This window comes from Porites lutea, chromosome 9 (genome assembly GCF_958299795.1).
Source record: "Porites lutea chromosome 9, jaPorLute2.1, whole genome shotgun sequence".
Taxonomy (NCBI): Eukaryota; Metazoa; Cnidaria; class Anthozoa; order Scleractinia; family Poritidae; genus Porites; species Porites lutea.
This window is the reverse complement of record NC_133209.1, coordinates 21,230,984-21,253,040: the sequence shown is the minus strand read 5'-3', so window position 1 is coordinate 21,253,040 and position 22,057 is coordinate 21,230,984. Positions and strand designations below refer to the sequence as shown.

The window sequence follows — 22,057 nt, the reverse complement described above, 5'->3', positions numbered from 1 at the left end:
TGTTCACTGTATTATATTTTGAGAGGGGGTCTTGCCTAACTTATTCCGCAACAAATGTGAATGTAACGTACCCACTTGAAAGCGTTTTCTTAACTACATGTAGGTCACCAGAAGGCTGACTTACACTGTGGTGATTTCAGTAAGTAGCAATTTGTAGCTGTCAGTACAATTATCGGTGGCGTTGAAGTGGACAAGTCTGCTCAATACATCCACAGCTAATGGCTCTACAAAGTATTGGAAATGACGTATGCAATCTGATTCTAAATAAAGTGTGATTAGCTCTCATAGCAGGCCTCTTGATAAGATTTCGGTTCCTCTTCTGAAAATAGCCTTGCAGTTGTCGTACATGCTGTAAGTGGATACATATATTGATGATAAAATCACCATATAGATAAAGTCGAAAATTGCTTTTACAGCTGGTGTAAGTTTTCTGAAAAATAATAAGAATTCATTCTTCAACAAAAATGAATACATCAAAAAGTATACAACAAAAGTGTATTACAATAGAAAAGTGTGCAACGAAACACGTTTTCTCCAGCAAAAATGTATGCCAAAAAAAAAACGTTTATGAGAAAAAAGTATACATCTAGGAAATTTTCACAGCAAAAAAATTACATCACTAAAAAAGTGTACAACATAAATGTATACAATAAAAAGGTACTTAGCAACAATTTATTCAACAAACACGTATACCGTCTATACAACAAAAAAGTATGCAAAAAGGACTTTACAAAAAAACATTTTTACGACAACAACGTTTATCACATAAAATTAGACAAAACGTTATCCAGCACAACATGTGTGTATCCAACACAACATGTGTGTAACATACACCTATACAAGAAACAATTATATCAATAAACAAAATCCTCATACTGACGACGAAAATGTTTACAAAAAATGCATACAAAAAAACGTGCATACCACAAAAGTGTATACACAAAAAGGAAAACAACAAAAAGTGTACCACAGAAACCTGATGTATACATTATCATAAACGTTTATAACAAAAACGTTTACAACAAAAAAGTATGCAAAGTGCATAAACTAAGATATATCAAACAATCGCGCATACATCTTTGTAGTTTGCAATAAAAATGTATTCTACAACAATGTACAACAAATAGGTTTAAATGTATAATACAAATATGTATACAACAGAAAATTATACTTCAACATTGTACAGAGCAAAAATTTTCGTTTTCTGTGATAAATACAGAAAAAAAAGCATACATCAAAGCGTATAAAACAAAACGGATACATGTATACATACAAGAAGTCCAGTTTTGAAAAAAAAATTATTCATTCAGACAGCATACAACACAAACGTTTACATTAAGAAACGTGTATGTTTTGCAGACATAACAGCTAGCTTTAAACTCCCCAAAAATCGTGGAGGCCGTATTGAAATATTTCTGGAATGTTATTGTGGCAAAACTTAGTTATAAAGCGATTTTGTTTTTTCTTAGCCTAACTTGTTCACAGCTTTAAGAGTTTGACACTTACGAGGTATTGGAAGCCACCTGTCTGCGTCTACCCAGCGGCTGTAGATAAACTGTCTATATCCCGGTCGATCTCCTTTTTTAATGCCAATCTGTGATAAAGCAGACATCGTAGTGAGTAACTTGGTTGATTTCAAAAACTCATTAATAATTCATAAAGAAAAAACAAGAGCAATTGAGTGTCTTTATATCTGGTAAAGACACGGCTTAACTTTACTTTCTATTCTTTAAAGACCAAAATAACCGCAAATCAAAATATTAGTGCAAGAATGAGTTGATCTACAACAGATTTTGAGGCCTTTCAAAAACTCGTAGTCATGTGTTATCAGGTGTAAACACTCTTGGCTTCGCCTACAATTTTAAACCTGTTAATACACTCCTGCTCGTTTTTAAACAGTACTTAATTAATCGCTATAATTAATTATAGAGCGAGTGAGACCGTTCTACGAAAGGACATATGATTTTTATTCTCCAGGCATACCATAATAGTCTTTAAAAATCCATCTGATGTACCTTTCCGTTGTTTTCAATTAACAGAAGAACACATAACTTAGGTGGAACAGGAGGTCATTATTACGACTTTAGTAGCCACTTCGGTAGCCGCAATAATGACCGGCTCGCTCTTAAACAAAAGGTGCGTTTCATCGGATAATGTCCTCGCTCCTCGCCCTTCGGTTCCCAGGTATTATTGCGAAAAAGGTCTTTTACGATAACTGTAAGAAAATGAATGTAAGGAAACTTTCCCCATTTGATAAATTTTGCTAAGTAACTCACTGAATCAAGATGCCAACCATCTTCCCAGCCAGAGGTATCTCGGTAAATTTCTACACCTTTCACGCGTCCTACGTCTCTACCCTCGACAGTGAAATCGTCCTCCCTACAATAAAAAGTAAAAAGTTGAAATATAGTCCTTTTTCCAATATCCCCACATTTTGCATAACTTATTGTCAAACTGATGCTCCTGGTAATATGGAGCATTTAAAAGCAATAGATTATACAACGTTTGGGGTGGGGGGCGGCGGAGGAGGGGTACAAACAAAGTGTATTATAAGGATTCGAAAATTGAGGATAAAGGTACGTGTAGTTTTGAGTGACATATTTTCCAATGCCGTCTCCACGCTTTTTTGCGATTGTTTGTTTCTTTGTGTTTGCTCCTTTTGTTTCAAGTTTTAATTTTTTATAGTTATAGTCTGGTGAGTAGGTAGCGGTAACTTCTTATATTTGATGAAATTTAATATCATGGAACGTATTTTAATTGCTTGTGGGAAACAAGAAAAAAAAAACTTCCGAAGCACTCAGCCTCACAATTAGCCCTTTCCTTTTAAATATAACTCCTGTACGGAAACTCTGAAATCCACATGACGTCACTTCCGCCATCTTAGTGTCCCAAACAATAAAACGGCGGCCATATTGGTGCCCCAAACCGGTCCTGTGGCATATAAACGAGCGCCAGGTTGGCGTAGTGGTGAGAGCACTCACCTCCCACCAATGTGGCCCGGGTTCAGATCCCGGCGTCGACATCATATGTGGGTTGAGTTTGTTGTTCGTTCTCTTCCAAAAAAACCAACACTTCCAAATTCCAATTCGATCTGGGACGCACGGACACAATTCAACGAGTTTTCAAGAACTTCTAAGTGCTACGTGGGTAAACAAATTACAAATTACAATTTAAATTTTTTTTAACGCTTTCTTTTGTACCAATATTTTTTAGATATGGCTGTTAGCCACGTGAGTAAAAACGCTCCATAAGCCCCTGGAGACTGAATAGAGGAAAGCAGGTACCTGTTCACCTCGAAGTCATCTCTGTTTGGGTTATCCAGTTTTATTTGATCTGTGACTCCGTTGTTACCATGTATTTTGATCCATACATTTGCATCCGTGTCAGCGTAACCAATTGGAGATGTTCTTACTCTTACGTGATACACTGTGGGTAGAAGTAAAAAAAAAAAGAGCACCAAAAAAGTAACTTAATATTTCCTGGATATAATAAGCCATTTGCACGATGACGTCATTTTACTGCTACGACCAGAATCCTTCAGATATTGCTTTCTAGTGCAATTTGGGGCTTTTTTATTTAAACCTCGCTGGGATTACCAAATGTAAATATGAAAAGAAAAACGAAACGGATTCTAGTCGTAGTAGTAAAATGACGCCATCGTGCGAATGGCCTATTCCCCAGTTTATACTTTTCAGTTCAAGGTTCATCTGACACCGTTTTATGTTAATTGCAACAACATACAATACAAGTTAATTTCCTCTTATTTGTTATGCCATGCAATGTATACCATTCTTGTAAAATACATCAGCTAAAAAAATCCTCCCTAATCTGCCAATTCTTCAGATTTTTTTTTTTTTGGAAATTGCATTTGCTGGTAAATCTTCAAACCTCGCGTTAAGTCAATTTATATTTTCCATTTGGTATGGTATGCCTCTCATTCACGCTTCTTCCATCTCTCTTTCATCGTTTCATTTCTTTGCGAGGCTTTTACGATCGGATTCTGTGTTATCTAATCTGTTTACCCAGAAATAAATCCTAGAGTTAGGTCAACAAAAATTACAATTATTCATGACTTTTGGCCCTAACCAATTGCTTGACCAGTACTGCAAAAGAGCAAAAGGCATAAGACCAACGGAAACTTCATGGCCCTAAAAATAAATAGATATAATAAATAAAGTAAATAAAGTAAATAAACCGGGGAAGTCTTTCCAGACTGCAAACTGTCCCAATTCAATTCCATTCAATTCCATTATTTATATCACACTATTATGTATATAAGATATTTACTCAAGTGTACGCAGATAGGAAAATAAAGTAGCCGATAAATAATAATTAACTAAAAGATATTAAGTTCATTTGTGTACAGTGTCCAAAGTAGCAAGAGCTTTCTTGTTGGACACCGTCATATTTAGATAATCGGCAGCAGTGAACAGAGGAAGTAAAATCTCAGATAGTATCATCAGTGATAGAGCATATAAGCAAGGTCAGATTTGGTTGGTAAGAAGATAGGACTTCTATTCTTTCTTAAACTTATGATATGGCAGACACTTGAGACCAGGCGGTAAAGTCTCCCAGATTTTTGGAGCGGAGAATTTAAAGGACGTCTTTACCTAAGTTGGTGGATACTCTTGGCCTAAAATAATTCAGGTTACTGACAAATCTTATGATTGTGTATACGCGATGCTGGAGTCAGGACATCAAGGAAATATCTGGAATGCTATCAGTTTCATTTCTCATTCTATGTGTAAGGCAGTATATTTTTAATTTATATATGTGATATAATTTAACGATTGTTAGGAGTTTGAAATAGGGAGCAGCACTCTCTCTAGGATGTACAAAGAAAATGGTGCGGAGACATTTGTTATGCTTAATACGTCAAGACAATCTAATCTGGTTTTGCTGGCACATCCCCAAGCAAGAATCCCGTAACTCAAATAGGGATATGTTAAAGCATAATAAATTTGTTTGAGTATATTCAGATCTATGTAATATCTTAGTTTTGAAAGGATTCCTAAATTTTTAGCTAATTTATTATTTACATGTTGTATCTGTGGGGCCAATTGAGATGTTTATCTATATAAACTCCCAAGTACTTTATGTAATCTTTCTGTTTAATACCAGTGATATTTATCTTTGGATAGCATCTAGATGATGACACTAACATATAGTTGGTCTTTGCAGTGTTAATAGATACAACTTATTTAGAGCACAGTAGTTATAAATTTTTTTAAGCTGTCGATTCATTACGGATTCAAGCTGTTTTAAGTTGTCGCTAGAGTAAAATAAATTGGTGTCATCAGCAAAGCTCCGCACCGAAAGATTGTCGAAACAGTTTGGTAAGTCGTTCACACAGAGCAAAAATAAAAGAGGACCTAGAGTCGAGCCTTGAGGTATACCGCAGTATATATTTCATAGCTAGATTTAGCAGTCAATTTTAACAGATTGTCTTCGGTTGTGGAAATAACTTTCAAACCAATTATGTGGTGTACCCCGAATTCCATATAGATATAGTTTAAAGAGCAGTATTTTATGATTTACTGTGTCAAACGCCTTTGATAGGTCGAGAAATAAACCACGTTATTTGACCTTTGTCAGTGGCTAGCTTGTTCTGAATCAGTGGAATATCCTTTCCTAAATTCAAACTGATATTTGTACAAGATTTGGTGTTTATCTATGAACGAATATACGGATACGTGAAACCGAACATCTTCTTGTATACCTTCCTTTGTTACAAAAAGACGGTTGGTGGTATATTGCATCCAAACAAGTTGATTTCCCCACCTGTCCACGTCCCTAGTCGAAAAATGAACCTCACAAAAATACTTTTTGGACAAATTCGACACAGAGCACTAATCAGGGGGGATTAAGTAAGTAAAGTCTCAGTGGTAAAAGTCAGTAACTTTTAACGTAAAACAATTGCGGTCTTAATGATCATTTTTTAAACGTTTTTTTAACGTTTTTAACGTTTTTGTCCAAAGAAAATCGATAACTCACTAAACTGAATGACCTATTTCAAACTAGACTGTAAGTGCCCAGTGAAAGTGAATGAAAAATAAAAGAGGTTAAACTGATCCAAAAGAGAAAAATCCCCTTAGCACCAAACACTGGCGAAACGACTTACCTTGCAAATTTTCTGATGTCTTGAGATCTGTCAATATGGAATGTAGTTTTTGGTTTTTGAACCGGCTCTTATGATTGATCATCGTATGTTAAGTAATTCTTACCTCAGTTATTGCTAACATGGGGGCGGTTCACGCGAGGCGTGGTTGGGAGGATATGACATTTCACGCTAAGATGGAAACTGAAAGGTACTTTTTCACCGCAAACTATCAAGAAAGAAGTAATACAAAAACGCGACACGCAGTGCTTTATCCGATATTCAGACACCAATAAGCGAGGCCTAGTTTTTGAGAGCGACTTCTGTGGATAGCGGACAAAATAATAAGTGGAGAGTTTCATTAATTAGTTTTCAAATGAACATTGATTCTTGAAGAAATTCACAACTTAAAATCGAAAACTTTTAATGTACACCAGCGTCATGGTGGTCAGTTATGTTAATGAATTATTGACGAGTTTGAGAACGTTCATTTCTTAACATCAAAGATGCCTTTTTACAACGACGAGATGTCAGTGGTCCTTGGCAGTCGTTCATTAATGGCATTTTATTTTCCATTTCCCAATTGTGCTCTTTGAAATATATTTTTCAGCTCAAATAGTTCAAAGATATTTGTATATTTCCTCTGTTTTGTTACACAAAGGATGCAACAATATCATAACCTTTCAGTGTCATTGTCTTGTATGGCGTTAGAAAAAAAGAAACAGTAATACCTCTATTATAAAAATCATCATTTCGTTTCATTTCGTTTTTGCCCCAGTAATTGGGTGACATGTGGGCTGTTCTTTAGCGTGAGTTGGTGGAAGAGTACCTGCTTCTGATCCGTCAAAAAAAATGAAGCGTAAAAAGTAAGGGCTTTTAAGTTTAAATCGAAAAGTAAATGTAAGCAACATCATAACCAAAAACGCATTTTTATCAATTGGTCTTTTGATATTTTACTCAGTTTTTGGTTCTTTAGAGTTGGATGATTTTTTAAATATTAATTTCATTCAAAACATTTCTCCTTTTCTGATTGGCTTAAATCCCACGCATAATTTATCATAACCTGTGCAGCTATTGTCGGCCAATTTTGGAAGGCAAAGCTGCGATTTGTGAAACTGACGTCAAGTGTGCAGCAAAATTGCCAGATTATTGAACAAACCTGGGGACGAGGTTATGAGTTGTTTTGGTAGTGAAGAAATAGGCAAACTATTGGCTAGAAACATAACAAGAACAGCAAGAAGACAATTCGAAGGACGACATCTGCTATTTGAGAATATTTGCAGAAATGAACAACCCTTTTCCTCCTAAACCTGCGGGAAAATATGCACCATCGAAGATGCATGAACTTAACATCGACGGAGTTAAGCATGTTTTTTTTTTTTTTTTTTTGTAAATGAATTCAAATAATTGTTAATTATTATTCATTCAAAATATTTCGCCGTTTCTGATTGGCTAAAATGCCACACATAATTCAACATAACCAGCTATTGTCGACCAAATTTGGATGAACTTTGCTATAAGTGAGAAATGACGTCAATCGTGCAGCAAAGTTGCCAGATTATAGAACCGTCAACCGAGAAAACCTGGGGACGACTTTTAGTTGTTTTGGTAGTGAGTACAAGATGGCAGGACTTTTTACGCGTTTTACGAGGAAGAAAAAGGCGAAATATTGTCTAAGAACATAGCAAGAAGACAAAAATGCAACTTCCATGGACGACATCTGCTTTTTGAAGAATATTTGCAAACCTAAACAACCCTTTATATTCTTAACTTCCCGAAAAATATGCACTATCGAGATGAACTTATCATCGACAAATATGATCGACAAATATGAGTATGTTTTAGCTTGTTTTTAAACTAGGAATTATCAGTCTGAATGAATAATAAAACAATTATTGAATTCGGCTTTTGTATCATCTGAAGAATTATGGATATCTCGGAGGGAGTTATCCGCCTCGGCCACACCCTCCGAGATCTCCATAATTCTTCAGATGATACCCAGCCACATTCAATTCAACATTTATTTCAATTTTTAACCATTATTCTAATATTGTATTTTTGCTGTAAAGCGCTACTGAGCTCTGAAAGAAAAAAATATAGTGCGATCATCATTATTAATATCATAATTATTTTAATTATTGTTATTCTTATTAAGGTACAAAAGGTAACATCGACAGGATTTAATCTTTTCTTTGCTTAGAAAAATTTACCCTTCTGAGAAAGCATGTGGTGAAATAGATTCTTTCGGAAAGGTTTTCCTGGTTTCTCTTTCCTCATTCCGCTTCTACAATTTCCCGATGAATTTGTGAGTTGAAACGGACAGTAAAATTGAAGTTGAATAAGCACTTCGGATGGTAGGCGACAACATGCAAAACACGACGGCACCGCAGTCACACTGATGGTACCATCACTTTGTAGAAGGAAGCCTGCGAGCTAGGTGTCCAATTATGTGGAGAAAAGCGTGCCGCGAGGGAGCTACAGATAGGACTTTTATCACCGGGGTCCAGTAATTACACTTGCGCCTTCGTGCAAATTTTAATCAGTTAATGTAACTCACAGCTAGTTATACATAGCATATAACCCTGTGCAAAGCCTTCTAGAAAAAGAAAATATCAAACAAATGACATACAAGCACATATCTGTATAACATCACATAGGTGATAACTTGATAAGTAAGGAACAAGTTTACTTGGTCTAGAAATGCACGCTAACAAAATTAATGCTGTTTACGATAAACATTACGAAACGGCCCCTAGCCCTAATCCGAAGCTATGGCAATTGCGAAGTTATACTGAATCAAATAACTTTGTGTCAAGTTTAACCGAAGTTATTACATTTGAGAAACTAACACACCTGTAACACTTCGATAAACGAAGATAAAGTTTTAAAGTTTAAATCGCTGTCTTCTTAAACTCCTCAAAGTATTTTCTTGGCTATTAGATCTTTATAAGTTTTGTGACTAATGTCTCATGCTTAATTTAATCGAAATATTCCTTCCTGAAGTTCAACTGAATCTAAGAGTTTGGTTGCTACATAGTAGCTAATACTATTTATCTAAGAAAAAAATCAAGCGTTTTTAATAACGTGTAGTTAGTAACAGCTATTGTTAAATTGTTTAGTCGACTTGGTGGTACTTTTCCAGCTAAGACAAGAACAAAAACCAAAGAGGACTACGAAGCAAGGCTGTTCTTTAGGATGTGTCTCCTTCTTCCAAAGGCTTCTCGCAGTAATATGCCTTTGATTCATCAAGTAAATCCAAATCCAAATAAGGAGTTCCCTTCACCATCATCTTCTCCAGCGCTTTTGCGGCGAGATCAAACGTCGGTCGCGCGCTGGGGTCCTCATTCCAACATTCTAATAGCAGCTGGAACCTGTCAAAGGAACAGTAACACAGTGTCAACAACGCGTTAAACAAAATGTCTACATACGGACAGGCTAAGGACTGCTAGCGCTTCGCGTGGTGAAGGGAAAGCTGAAAGGAAAATCCAGAACAAAAAGCTTTCTTGTAGGCTGCATTTTTATCCGTTACACAAAATATTTATCATCATAAGTAGCCTAAAACTATACTTACAGTTCATCGGAACACATGTCGGGCTTTTCCATGCGATATCCTGTTTTTAGAAGCTTGTACAATTCTTTGTTACTTATACCAGGGTATGGATTCCCTCCTACAATAACAAGTTTTTTAATCAGCTGTTTAGGCTATAAACTGATGACAATCTCAACTATTTTGCAAAATCGAAATAACTTGGCTCGCTCACTCCGCGTGAATACTATTAAGTCACCAAGTCGCTGGATGTTTTTTTCTTGTGAAAGATGTTATTAGACAGTTCAATTTTCCTTAACTATATGCTTCCTGTGGGCATGGGGGCTTCGGAGGGCCCCAGCTTTAAAACCGCACATGAAACGACCACTTAAATTACACTGAAAATGTACACGTCATTTTCAATATTTAGGTATAATTTGTTTGACACATTGCTGTACATTGACGTCATAATGGCGTTGGCAGAACCCAAATTTGCGGTCCAGCTTAACGGTTTTGAAGTTATTCAACTCAGCTCCCCTGGTCTGAACAGGGTTAAGACAGCATTTTTGTATTTCCGCCTCAGTATATTTGATTCTGTTTAAGTTCGAGAAACGTTTCCCTTTCGTTTATTAGCTGAGTGAATAGTGAGGATATCAATTTGCCGTTTAAAGATCTAAACTAGATCCTCGCCTTAATGTTTTTAGCCAAAAGATCAAAAAATCGTGTTTTTTTCATAATGCATTCAATGTCTCCATACGTAATAAACAGATTTCTATATTGTTCTTTATTAATTCTTACCCATTGTGGAAAGTTCCCATAGCACAACTCCAAAGGACCACCTAAAAATAAATTATACAGTACTAAAATTCGTACTCTTTGTGAAATAATCATTGTCAAGTTATTTGAAGAAATCTCGATGACCATAAGGAAAGATAAAGACTGTTATTTCAGAAATAACAGTGAACACCCGCTTAATTATCGGGTGCTTAGTGATAACTGAGCCTGAATGTGTTCTCAAAATTTGTTTCAAAAATACTATACATTAAGCAGTACTAAAGGTTTAATTAACATACAATGTTTTATGCTTTACTTTTATAAGTAAACATTAACTTGATTGGAAACCCAACATCTAGTTTTCAAGTAGTTTTAACATTTCACAAAATTTTGGATCTTAAAGTTCCTTTGGTCCAGTACACGATAGTACCGTAATAGGAGTTACTAAAATGGGTTCTTATTCTGGCATCCAGAGAACATGTTTTATTTATCAGGCTTAATTGGTTCTTACATATATCGTACTTTATTAGCCAATATAGCCGAAAGTTCCACTGTGCCCAGGCCTGAACGAAAACCTGCAACTTCGTTTCTAAGGTGCTATTTCCATTTTCGTGGCGACTCGCTACTGAAAGTAGCCTAAGAAAACAGCCGAGATTTCGCGACGCCATCAACGGTTTCCCGCGAGATGACGCATGAATGCCACTTCCCAGATCTGGGTAGTGCTTCGATTTTGATAGGCTGACGCATATTTTCTACCAATCAGCAGTTGGGGATGACAATGGACTACGGGTTACTGCTCTATCATGACGGTATTGATAAATGTGTGACATATGACCATGCGCAGTTGACATAGTGTAAGACAGTTTTACTCTAAGCATCAAAATACTCACACATCGCTCTTTGTGGTGTATTGACTGTTGTAGAGTGCCTCTGGTGCTGTCCACTTAACGGGCAACCTTTTTCCCTTCCTGAGCTGGTACACGTCGTCCTGAGTGTGCCTCATCAGTCCAAAATCAGAGATCTTTACCACTCTGTCTTCTCCAAGAAGTATGTTACGCGCCGCTAAGTCACGGTGAACAAATCCTTTGCTCGCAAGGAAACTCTGGGATAAAAAAAGACAGCTGGAGGAAGCATGAAAGGAATAATTTGTGACATACTTATATCCTCCGTTCAATCTTCCTATACAAGAACTATGGGTAACTACATGGTATTTACGGCAGTTGCGATGCGACGACACAAAATTTCGGGACCACCAGCCCCAAACACAAGTAAAAAGTCAACTACAGCCAAAACGGCCATCAGGACAACAAAAAGTGCCACAAAGACAACTACCACAGTGACAAAAACAACTAACTTGACCAATCATACCAACGACAAACACCACAGCAGCTACACTATTACTACAACCACAATCATGACAAACAGAAACTTTACACTGACAACACACCTGTCCACAACAACCACCATTACTCCCATATTTTCCGCGCGCAGTGACCACCAAAACTAATAGCAGCATGACCACAACAACTCAAGCGATGACTAGAGCTAGAAAGATGACCAAAGTAACTACTACAAGCCAAAAAGCAAAACATTAGACACAGCGCCGACAGGATCCCATACTAGTGACCCCCAACACTCAGGAACCAAGCAGCGCTTCTACCACAACCACAGTCTCTTCAAGACCCACCACCAACACCATCACCACAGCTATTAACGCCACAACCACAAAAGAACAACTATCATTGAGACAGACTGATTCAGGACCCCCTATCTTTGAAATTTTTTCAAAGCGACACAACTGAAAGCATTTACAAAATACCGAGTTCAGTTTACTTCATGTGATAATCGTATGATTAAATATGATAATAGAGAACAACCTTGAAAATTAAGAGAACGGGTTCCAATAAGAAGAATTTGAAATAATCTTTTCGCTCGATAAATCACCCGTATTGTCATATACCCAAAGGATTCTGTGTAATGAACATGTGCTTTCTCCCTACTGATACAACCCATCTCAATATAACATAACCTCTCCCTGCTGGAAGTCGCGAGTCTTGATCCCAGCTGAAACCAATATCAACTGAGTATCCAGTAGCACTTAGAAGGGGGGCCCCTTTAAGTTCTCTTGCGCCCTTACCATTCCACGTGTTATTTGCCACGCAAAACAAAGGAGGTCCATGGCTGTTAGCAAATCATCATCACTTGTTCCATCTACTTGGGAATCACTCGGATGGACACTTCTCATTCCAGAGAAATTCTCACACTGGTTTGTTACCCTTTCCTCTTTACCTTCACCACTGTCGTGAATGCCAGCTTTGTTGGTAGTTAATGCAAGGTCGGCGGTAACACGGGTCTCTTTAAGTTCATCAAGAGACATGTCCTTGGAGACGCTACTACCGCAAAAAGTCACTTCAGACTCTTCTGAAGACAAGTGAATTCCACGTTTTTCAATTTCTCCGCTTTCAAGTTTTTCCGCATCAGTTTGTCCTGACTTAATCATTTCTGTCGAAACAGCAATTAGATTGCCACCAGAAGACAAGACCTCTCTGTCTTCGTTGTCGTAGACTCTTTGATAACTTTTCTGAAAAAAAAAAAAAAAAAAAACACACACACTCACACACAAACAGACGCATAACAGTTCAAGTAAGATTGTATCTGTAGGCCCTAAAATCCTGTCTGCCCAAGATTCCCTAAGTGTATGTCTATCGCGTTATTGTTCTCTTGAAGACTAGGCAAACAATATACAGACTTCTTGCAGTCCGCCTTTTCTCTTAAAATCCGTCTAGGTCTAACCAGCCAGAGCGATTGCAAAGCACGATGTTTTGTTACAATAAGGGATTGGGACCAGAGGAGAGAGGACGATCGACTCTTATTTCTTCTTCTCGGACTTAAGCCCTCGTTTATCGCGGCTCGTGGCTTCGCCGCTTGCGTGCTTGAGAGAGAAAAAACAAAGGAGACATTTTTTGTTGGAGGAACGAATGAAAATTTTGTAGCGGCAGTGAGAAATTAAGAAATGCTAGCGGCCACCTGCGTGAAAATGAGTGACAGTGAAAAAAAGGGGACAAGAACACGTATTACATTTCCCCCATAAAACGTGTAACCAGAAAGTTTCTGGGAGTTTCACGTTGTAGTCGTGCAAAACAATGGCAAAAAAATGTACAGAAAAGTGTGCTGTACGTACAAAGTTGCTTTTTGCTAATTAGACCTTCTTTTTTTACCGTTATTGTTGCCTTCGCTGCTAAAGGTGATGTTAGACGAGACGATTCGCCAGGACGATTTTTATCGCAATACACCGTTGTGACATTGTTGCGACATTGTTTCGAATGGTTACAACATTGCTCCAACTTTGCAACTCTGTGTTGCGCTAAAAATGGTCGTTGCGAATTGTCCCGCATACCATCACCTTTAGAATCGTGTAATTCTAAAGGTGATGTTACACGAGACGATTCGCAGCGACCATTTTTAGCTTAACACAGAGTTGCAATTTTGGAACAACGTTGTAACCATTCGAAACAATGTCCCAACAATGTCACAACGCTGTGTTGCACTAAAAATGGTCGTTGCGAATCGTTCCGTGTAACATCACCTTTAGATTTACACGATTTTATATTTTGAGCGCCTTACACTAGCAATACAGGCGTTTGATGGGTCATTAGACAATAGATGTTAATTTGCGTTAACAACGGGTTTAGTTTAAGTTGCCAATACTAGCTGACAAGGCGTTGACAAGTCGCCGTTTCTAGAAAACGTACGCTTTCATAATACCATAGGGCGCATCATCCTTTGGGCACATCTTGCGCAAACACAAAAAGGAATTTTGGCATTTTTTGCGGATGAATCACGTAAGCCAACATGCTTTTGAAGCAGCCCGGCGAGGTTAATGTTGTAACACCGTTTCTGCCAAACGAATTGAAATTTAACGCTACGCCGACGTAAGAAAGACGACCTGTCAGAAATGCCTGGCTTTTTATCGGGAGGTTTAACCGTTTTAATCTGTGGTGAAGCGAGCGTGCTAAGCGCTTCGATTAGGAAAATGTTTCACCTGTGCATGTTTGCCGATTTTATTTGGAGGAATGTCCCAGAAACCGCATAAAATCACTGTTTCGAACACGCGAAATCGATGCTAAATGTGTCTGGCATGTTTTTCTTCGCCAGCAGAGTTTCTTGATTAATGAATGGTAAAAGGCGTGAAATTCCTGTTACGCCTCCTGAACGCGGGATGCAGTGATGTTATTACAGTCCTTCTATTTTTCTCGCTTCCTTCCAAACCTCCCCCCACCCCCTAAGTAGTTTTGACACTCATCCAAGATGGCAACCCGTAACGCATAGCGCTCGATCTCGACGATCTAACGGGAAAATAGGGGACTGTGAACAGTCTATACAGGATAGGGAAAAACTTTTTTTCACACAAGCTTTCGATTTTCAACTTAACTTTAATGGCGAGTGTTACATTCACAATCGAGATCTTTTAAAGTAAGTCAAACTCACCGCCTTCATAGCTATCATACCTGTAATCTCTTATTTCTGAGCCAATGTTGTAGATCACCATACGGAGCATATTCTAGTACCAGAAAAATGGGGTGTGATGTGATACAGCATCCCAGCATGCTCACAACATTCTTGTGGCAGCCGATTGCTTTCATCAGCTCAATTTCTTCCAAAAATTGATTTTTGGCTTCTTGGTCTGCCCGTTCTAAAATTAGAACAAAATTATAACGTGAAATATTTTTGACAAGAGAAATTAATGTACTTACCTTAATTTGTTGAATTACACATAGATCCGTACCTAATCAATTATAGGGAGTTTAAGATACGGCGACTACGGACTACGACTACGGTTAAACATGCTACTGCGCATGATCATAACCATGTGACTTTTTATTCTCCCCGCGTAGACCTGCGGCTACGGTGGGTTGTTGAGCTGTTTCGCGTAGTCGGGACTACGGAGAACATTTTGCTTGTATTTTGTCGTCTCGGTAATTCAAGAATCTCGTCTTTTCGTAAAAACGTTTTAAATTCGCCTGCTTTAAGTGAGAGGGAAGCGAAATATGTAAGTTGTGTTTAACTTCTGCTCAGATTTACCCTTTTAATCCACCGTTGTGACTAGAGTTTTATCTAGCTAAGCTCATTTTTAAATAAGCTTAGCTGTTTATACGCAGAATTCAGATTGACGGCCGAGGAGAAGAGAAATCATGCAGGTAATTTACTTTCTCTTCGCACTTAAAAAGTTTCAATGTTTGTTCGAACTGATCAGTGTGTCTTTCTACTTGTGTAAACTTTGTTTATGCGAGTCTTTGTATCGCATTTGCTGAATGAAAATGATGTAAACATCTTCGAGACAATCGAAACTCGGCATTTCAATACTTCAAACCACATCAGGTCAGTAGTCGGAGAAGTCCATCTTCTAAATGTAATAAATGACCTGTTATTATTTCTGTCTATTTCCTTAATATTTGACATACGTATTCATGGGCGAAAAAAATAAAACCTGTGTAACCAAAACTTTATTTACCAATTTCACCCGACTTAATTGCTTTCTTCAAGTATGGAAGAATTTATTCATTGTTCTAAAGATAAGATCTCATGCAAAACTGAACTTGCATTTTTGTAAACTGTGATGAAAACAAGAAAATCTTTGCGTGTTTTTTCCCTCTCCGCCTCTTCTCTCGTAGTCTACTGTCTGTAGTGCAATCTTAACGTTCTATATTTGCACGACTCAACCCAGTGCTACAAACAAAGGACAACGCTCGTCCAGCCGTAGTTCGTATTCCGTAGTCTTCGTATCTTAAACTCCCTTATATTAAGGTTGAAAGATCACAACAAGAATTTTCTCCTCTTTTGTCTGACTTGAAATCGCTTGTTAACTAATTAAATGTACGAAAAATAACGTTGAAGATTGAAAAAAGGTACAAATGTGCTTCATAACCGATATGCACAGTGTTTAACAGTTGTGTACCTGTTTGTTTAAGCCCCCTTTCGACTCCGAGTAACCTAATCTGAGCCATTCTAACGGACTCTGTATCAGACCCACGTGAAGAAGCTACATGTTTATATGATGAGACATTTAAGAATGAAAAAACGTGTGCTGTAAAGACAAGATCACACTATGTGGAAATTCTCTGCCGTTCACGACTATTATCAATGGCTGATATTGTAATTGAGAAAAACTTTCATTGATTATTAGATTATTGTTCTATTAGATTATTGGGGTTACGTGTATGGGATGGATAATAACAGGCTACTAAAGCAGCTGCTATACTCGCAGCTCTGTTCTGGAATGCGTAATCAAGAACAGCCTAGATTAACGTTCAGGCCGAGTTGTTCAAAGCTGTGTTAAGATAACCCAGGGCTAGTGCACGATTTGAATTCTCCAATTCAGATTTGAAAGCTTAAAAAGCATTTTAGTTTTAATTCCTTTTGTCTACAGGTTGATGTTTGGAAGCTTTAAAAATAACAGAGAAAATTATCCAAAAAAATGCTTTTGAACACAAGAAAAAGAAACCCTGGTTAAATTTAACCCCGAGTTAAGCGCTAATCGGCATTCGAACAACTAGAGATGTTGCTGGAAGAAACGTGAAGTAGAGAGACATCGATCTCTGAACGGTTGGCAAGAGAGTGCTAACGACAGACCTGCCTGGAAGAGACTTATGCTGAACCCTAGAACAGTCAAGTTAGTCGAATCAATGATGATGAATATACTTCACTTGATCTTCAAAGTGCCATTAAATGGATACAACGACATGTTGTTAGTATCCATAAATATAGAAACAAGTGGGGGACTTTCTAAGGGTCGTGTCTTATTATACCTTTTGAATACTGTTTAAAGAATTTGCTAAAGAAACCACCAATAGCAGACATAATCTTGAAGAACATAACTTTTATTGTTCGATTACTAACCTCCTACAACTTTAACGGCTACTGTTCTGCCTTCTTTAAAGTCGACGGTCTGATTTCTGGGCTCGTAAAACACGTCGATTCCAGGGGATTCCCTAAATATGCCTTTTAACACTTTACCAAATGCACCACGACCGATCTCTTCCTGGAAGATAACTTGTACTCGTAGAATCTCCCATTGTATGAGGGGAATTATAGTGGACTTGGACCTGAATGAAGAAAACAAATAAATAAAAACAACAACAACGGTATTTATAGTTGCATAGACATGCTTTACAAATAACTTTTTCTCTTTTTGTAGTTCCTTGGACTAGGAATTCACAATCTTTCTTATCTTCAACAGATGGGTAGGTAGATAGATAGATAGATAGATAGATAGACAGACAGACAGACAGACAGACAGACAGACAGACAGACAGATAGATAGATAGATAGATAGATAGATAGATAGATAGATAGATAGATAGATCAAGATAGGTAGATAGATGGATAGATAGATAGCTTATTAGAATAATTACATTAGCAGCCAGGGGCTGAATTGCTTTATTTAAGAATAAAACTAAGCTAAAATAGAATAATTTACAATATATCAATATCAAAACTCATGCATATAATATATAAAAACATTAAAACCGAATCATTTAATTGGCGGCTTAATAAAAGTGTTCGGTCCGTCTTCCAATTTGGAAGTGCAAAGTGTCGTTGATTTCTTAGTGAATATGGAGCCTTATTGGCTTATTAATAACTTGTTAAGTTTGTGGTGTCGCTTACTAGTTTGAAGACTTCTTACTTTTCAATCAATGACATTTTTTCACTGTTAGTTTTACCTTCTCGGTCTGGCGTTACGATTCCGTCCAATTCTTTTGGCCAATTTTCTTCGAAACAAGAATATTGCCAAAATGGCTATAACGAGGAAAGCAGTAACTCCTGCTGTTAAACCAGCAGCTTGGGATAGAGAATGGTTTCCACTTTTGGTAGCTACTGATTCTGATGGTTCTGAGGGCGAGAATTCGTCATTAAGTGTACCTGAAAAGATGTAAAAGGGTAACAATGAGGCTATTTTTATTGAAAAAGAGAGTAACGATACTAGTGAGAAACTTTCTTCTGCTTCAAACATTTTTCATCCACATTTACATTCAAGTAATTAATTATAGATCTTCTAAGTGGTATTAAAAATCTTAAGCCCTATTTACCCCAACTTGTTTATCCATTGAAGCCAGGTTTTAAAAAAATAAAAATGAAATCAGTAATAGAAAACTAAAATAAATGGTTTTTACATGGATTTGCTTTATTTCATTTGTGCGAAATTTGTAGGTGTCGAAAATCTTAAAGCATCTTTTATGGATGAAACAAGTTTAAACCGTTGTGTCTCAAACTATTGCTCCGTGGCTTTTGTTCGCGTGATGTGATAGTAAGTTGGAGGAGATTCTGAACGAACATTTAGTCGAATTCTCTGAAAATCCGTTTACACGCTTTTATTGGTGATCAGTAATTATTGTAACGATATGATTGTCTTGAAAAACCCACCGGAACTTGTTGTTTTCCACGTTTTTGACCTGCTGCTCTGCCCTACCTCATTCCAGGCGGTCATTTCGATTTCATACCCCGTTTCACATCTTGTTGCCAAAAAGTATTGATTTGCCATGGCGTTGGTGATGTTCACAACGTACCAGGGTGCTCCTGGTTGTTGTGGTCGAATCTGCATGTAGTAGATCGTATACATAATTAGCGGACATCCATGATCTGAAGGGGTTTCCCAGGCCAGGCTGACGTTGCAGCTGAATGCTTCTTTTTCTAAACTGCTTAAAACTGGAGGCGACGGAACATCTGAAAAAAAAATGGAGAACGAGTGTGACAATGAAACGGGTGCTTGCCATCCCTTTAATGTCATACTTGGTTCGAAAAAAAGAACAAAAAAGATTCCAAATTTAGAATAATTTTTAACTTGCCTCCACTGGGTTTAAACTTCAAAGTCTGGCTGCTGTCACTTTCCATATGGCCGTCCATTGAAGTAACATTTATTTCATACTCGTGACTGCAATTTAGATGAAGGGTATAGTGATTTATACTTCCATCGATGCTGATTAAGTGCCTTTTGCTTTCTCCAGATGGTGGTGAACTCACTCTTCTGTAGTAAATATTATAAGCCAATACGGGACACGCTCCTTCCAAGGGTGGCTCCCATTGTATTCCAACGGTTCCTCCTGTGACTTGTTTGTTCACTATGGTTGGAACACCTTGATTTTTTTGTTCAAAATGTTTCAGTTAATTTTAATGTGGTATTTTTCTTAAAACGCAAGTAAATTAAAGGTTCGAGAGAACGATTTTAAAGACAGAACGAATAGATTTTGATCGAGAGCTCTGATAACGTCTAGGGCAACTGTACATATTGATGAACTGATATCAATACGAATTATTCTGCCACATTTTGTAGTGCATGCGTATAGTCTTACCCTCTTCGCTTGTTCAAAGGAAATGCTCATTCATTTATATTTATGACTAGGAAGTGATTAGTAAGCTTCTCCTGACCTACACGTATGAAGAAGTTTCCATGGTTTGTCCGGGGAACAGACTGATTTTCAGCACGAAATTACACTGGCGTTCTCAGTGGAAAACAGGAAGCTTAAGCAACCATGACGACAACGACAACAACAACGACAACGTCAAAAACCAATTGCTTTTAAGACCAAAACAGCTTCTTTGCACGTACATCACGCTTTTAATACATGTTTCTTTGACGTCTACTGCATTACTACGACGTGAAACCATCTAATGTGACTTTTTATGGAGGACGTGAACATATGACGACGAATTTTCCTTCCTCTTTCAGAAGAATTCAACTCCAGGAGAAAGCGCTTACATTTGACAAACTGAGCGGGTCCAAATAGACCCGAGTAAGATAAAAAGAAAAAAATTATTTATTTATTTTCTTTTTGCGACGTTTTCATCTACTGTCGTCGTCGTCGTTGCTGAAGCTTCCTAATATATTTCTAAACATCACAGACATCTCCTGCTTAAACTAAAACAATGCATAGAGGATTTCAAATCTCTCACCTCTTAGTTTATTTATTTCATCCAGTGAAAGTGCTGTGCCAAAGACGAACAGATCCATCACTGATCCTTGGAACTGGTGTGTTTTTTTGGCACTGCCAACCACATACAAATGTCCGGAGGAATCATAGAACTTTGCACTTGTGGAAAATGTTCTGTATGCAATTTCAACCCCATCTGCATAGATGAATACCTTACCTGCCTCGTTATTCCACGTGACTACCAGGTGAATCCATTTTTTTAAAGGAATTTCTTTACTTGTTAAAGACCACCATTCCTCCTTTTTATCATGACTGCGACGATTGAATAATATCTTTTGTTCTTTTGTGCTGAGCAGAAACTGCCATGGGTACTGCCAATCACCGTAGATCTTTCCTGACATGGCATTCCTTTGGGTTTGATTTATCCAGCATGAAATCGTAAAGCTGCGTCCGTTCAAATTGATTATCGGTGTCGTGGCGTAGAACTGAGATGTTTTAGAGAACGAAACGGCTTTGCTCTTGGGACATCGTCCTTCAGTTAAGGACCGTGATCCGTAAAACCTGACAAGAAGAAAAAGATTTAAATTTGCAAAGCGAACAAACCTGGAATACTTACCATTTACTTGAGAAAACCTGAAATTCTGGTTGGAAAATCAAATAGTTCGCGCCATTCCGTTGGCGAATCCTTAGAAAATATTGGCTATGATTTCAGGCGATAAAATTTTCCACTCTTTTTAGTCTGTTCAGCTTATTTGGATGTCCTTTGTAGCTTGTCCTTTTGCCACCACGTCAAATTTTATAGTTCGATGTTTCTGCACAAGATTCCTACCCGGATGGTTTGGGTAAATGGACTACTAAAAGTACTTTGGCTTGTGACTCAAACTTGTCCAAGAAAAACAACAAATTAAGAAGAAAACTCCCGTGACATCATTTTTTCTTAACTTTGTAATTTATCTGGAACTTTTTGTAATTTATTTAGAACTTCACATTTTCTTGCTCGTTTCGCGTCTTAACATAAGTTGTTATGCAAATTGAAAAAGAAATCACTTAATTTGAAATCCCCTGAGTGGTTTCCTCTACAGTGTGACTAACATGTTACTCACGTTACATTCTTGTCCGTCTCATTCAGCAACCAGTGCCCAAGTATTTCCATGTCTACAAAAATATGTTGTTTGATATTCACCCAGAGTTCACAACCGTTACTGACTCCTCATGAATCTAATTCAGTATTACGTAAAAATTTCTACTTTAATTTAATGCTATTAATAGTTTCAATTTATTCTTTCTGCTTTTCTCTCGCATCAACTTCTAAATATATAGGGCTGTTGACGCAATAGTAATAATAAAGAATGATAATAACTAGAGAAGCGCATCTGTTATCCTTATTCTAGCTGGAGCTCTTTGGACTATGAATACACCTTCTAAGAATGTGGATCAGTAAGCAAGGAACACCTGGAATCATTGCATTGCTCCAGAAAGCTTGTTTCTTGGGAACAGCTAAGATCTTAAGAAGGGCCCTACACATCTAAGTCTACAGGATAATGGCTGGATGCGAAAGGGGAAACAAGGCCACCAATAGGGGTGAGTAGGTCTGAGAAATAATGATAATAATGATAATAATAATAGCCTGCTTCATGCGTTCAGATGGTGGGGACAGCGCAAAGAGATGTGGGGTAGGGGAGAGAGCGAGAGAAAGTCTCTACTTCTCCCTCTTTTCCTCCTTATTTTATTTCT

At 37.5% G+C, this 22,057-nt stretch overlaps 1 protein-coding gene and 1 long non-coding RNA gene across 2 annotated transcripts; both read right to left on the bottom strand.

Moving 5' to 3' along the window:
- Positions 1 to 3,290: 3,290 nt before the first annotated feature.
- LOC140947506 (uncharacterized) lies at positions 3,291 to 6,199 on the bottom strand. The gene is made up of 3 exons (XR_012166978.1): positions 6,122 to 6,199; positions 4,087 to 4,148; positions 3,291 to 3,426 (listed from the first exon to the last, which is right to left on the bottom strand). It is a non-coding gene; the product is annotated as an uncharacterized lncRNA (long non-coding RNA).
- A 2,681-nt stretch (positions 6,200 to 8,880) lies between these two features.
- Positions 8,881 to 20,976, bottom strand: LOC140949032 (uncharacterized; the record flags this gene model as incomplete). Its single annotated transcript, XM_073398285.1, has 11 exons — positions 8,881 to 9,468; positions 9,669 to 9,765; positions 10,422 to 10,462; positions 11,288 to 11,499; positions 12,535 to 12,978; positions 14,906 to 15,090; positions 17,295 to 17,500; positions 18,119 to 18,317; positions 18,819 to 19,118; positions 19,241 to 19,528; positions 20,346 to 20,976. Coding segments are annotated over 11 exons (2,784 nt in total), but the record flags the coding sequence as incomplete, so codon positions are not given.
- Between the last annotated feature and the right edge of the window lie 1,081 nt (positions 20,977 to 22,057).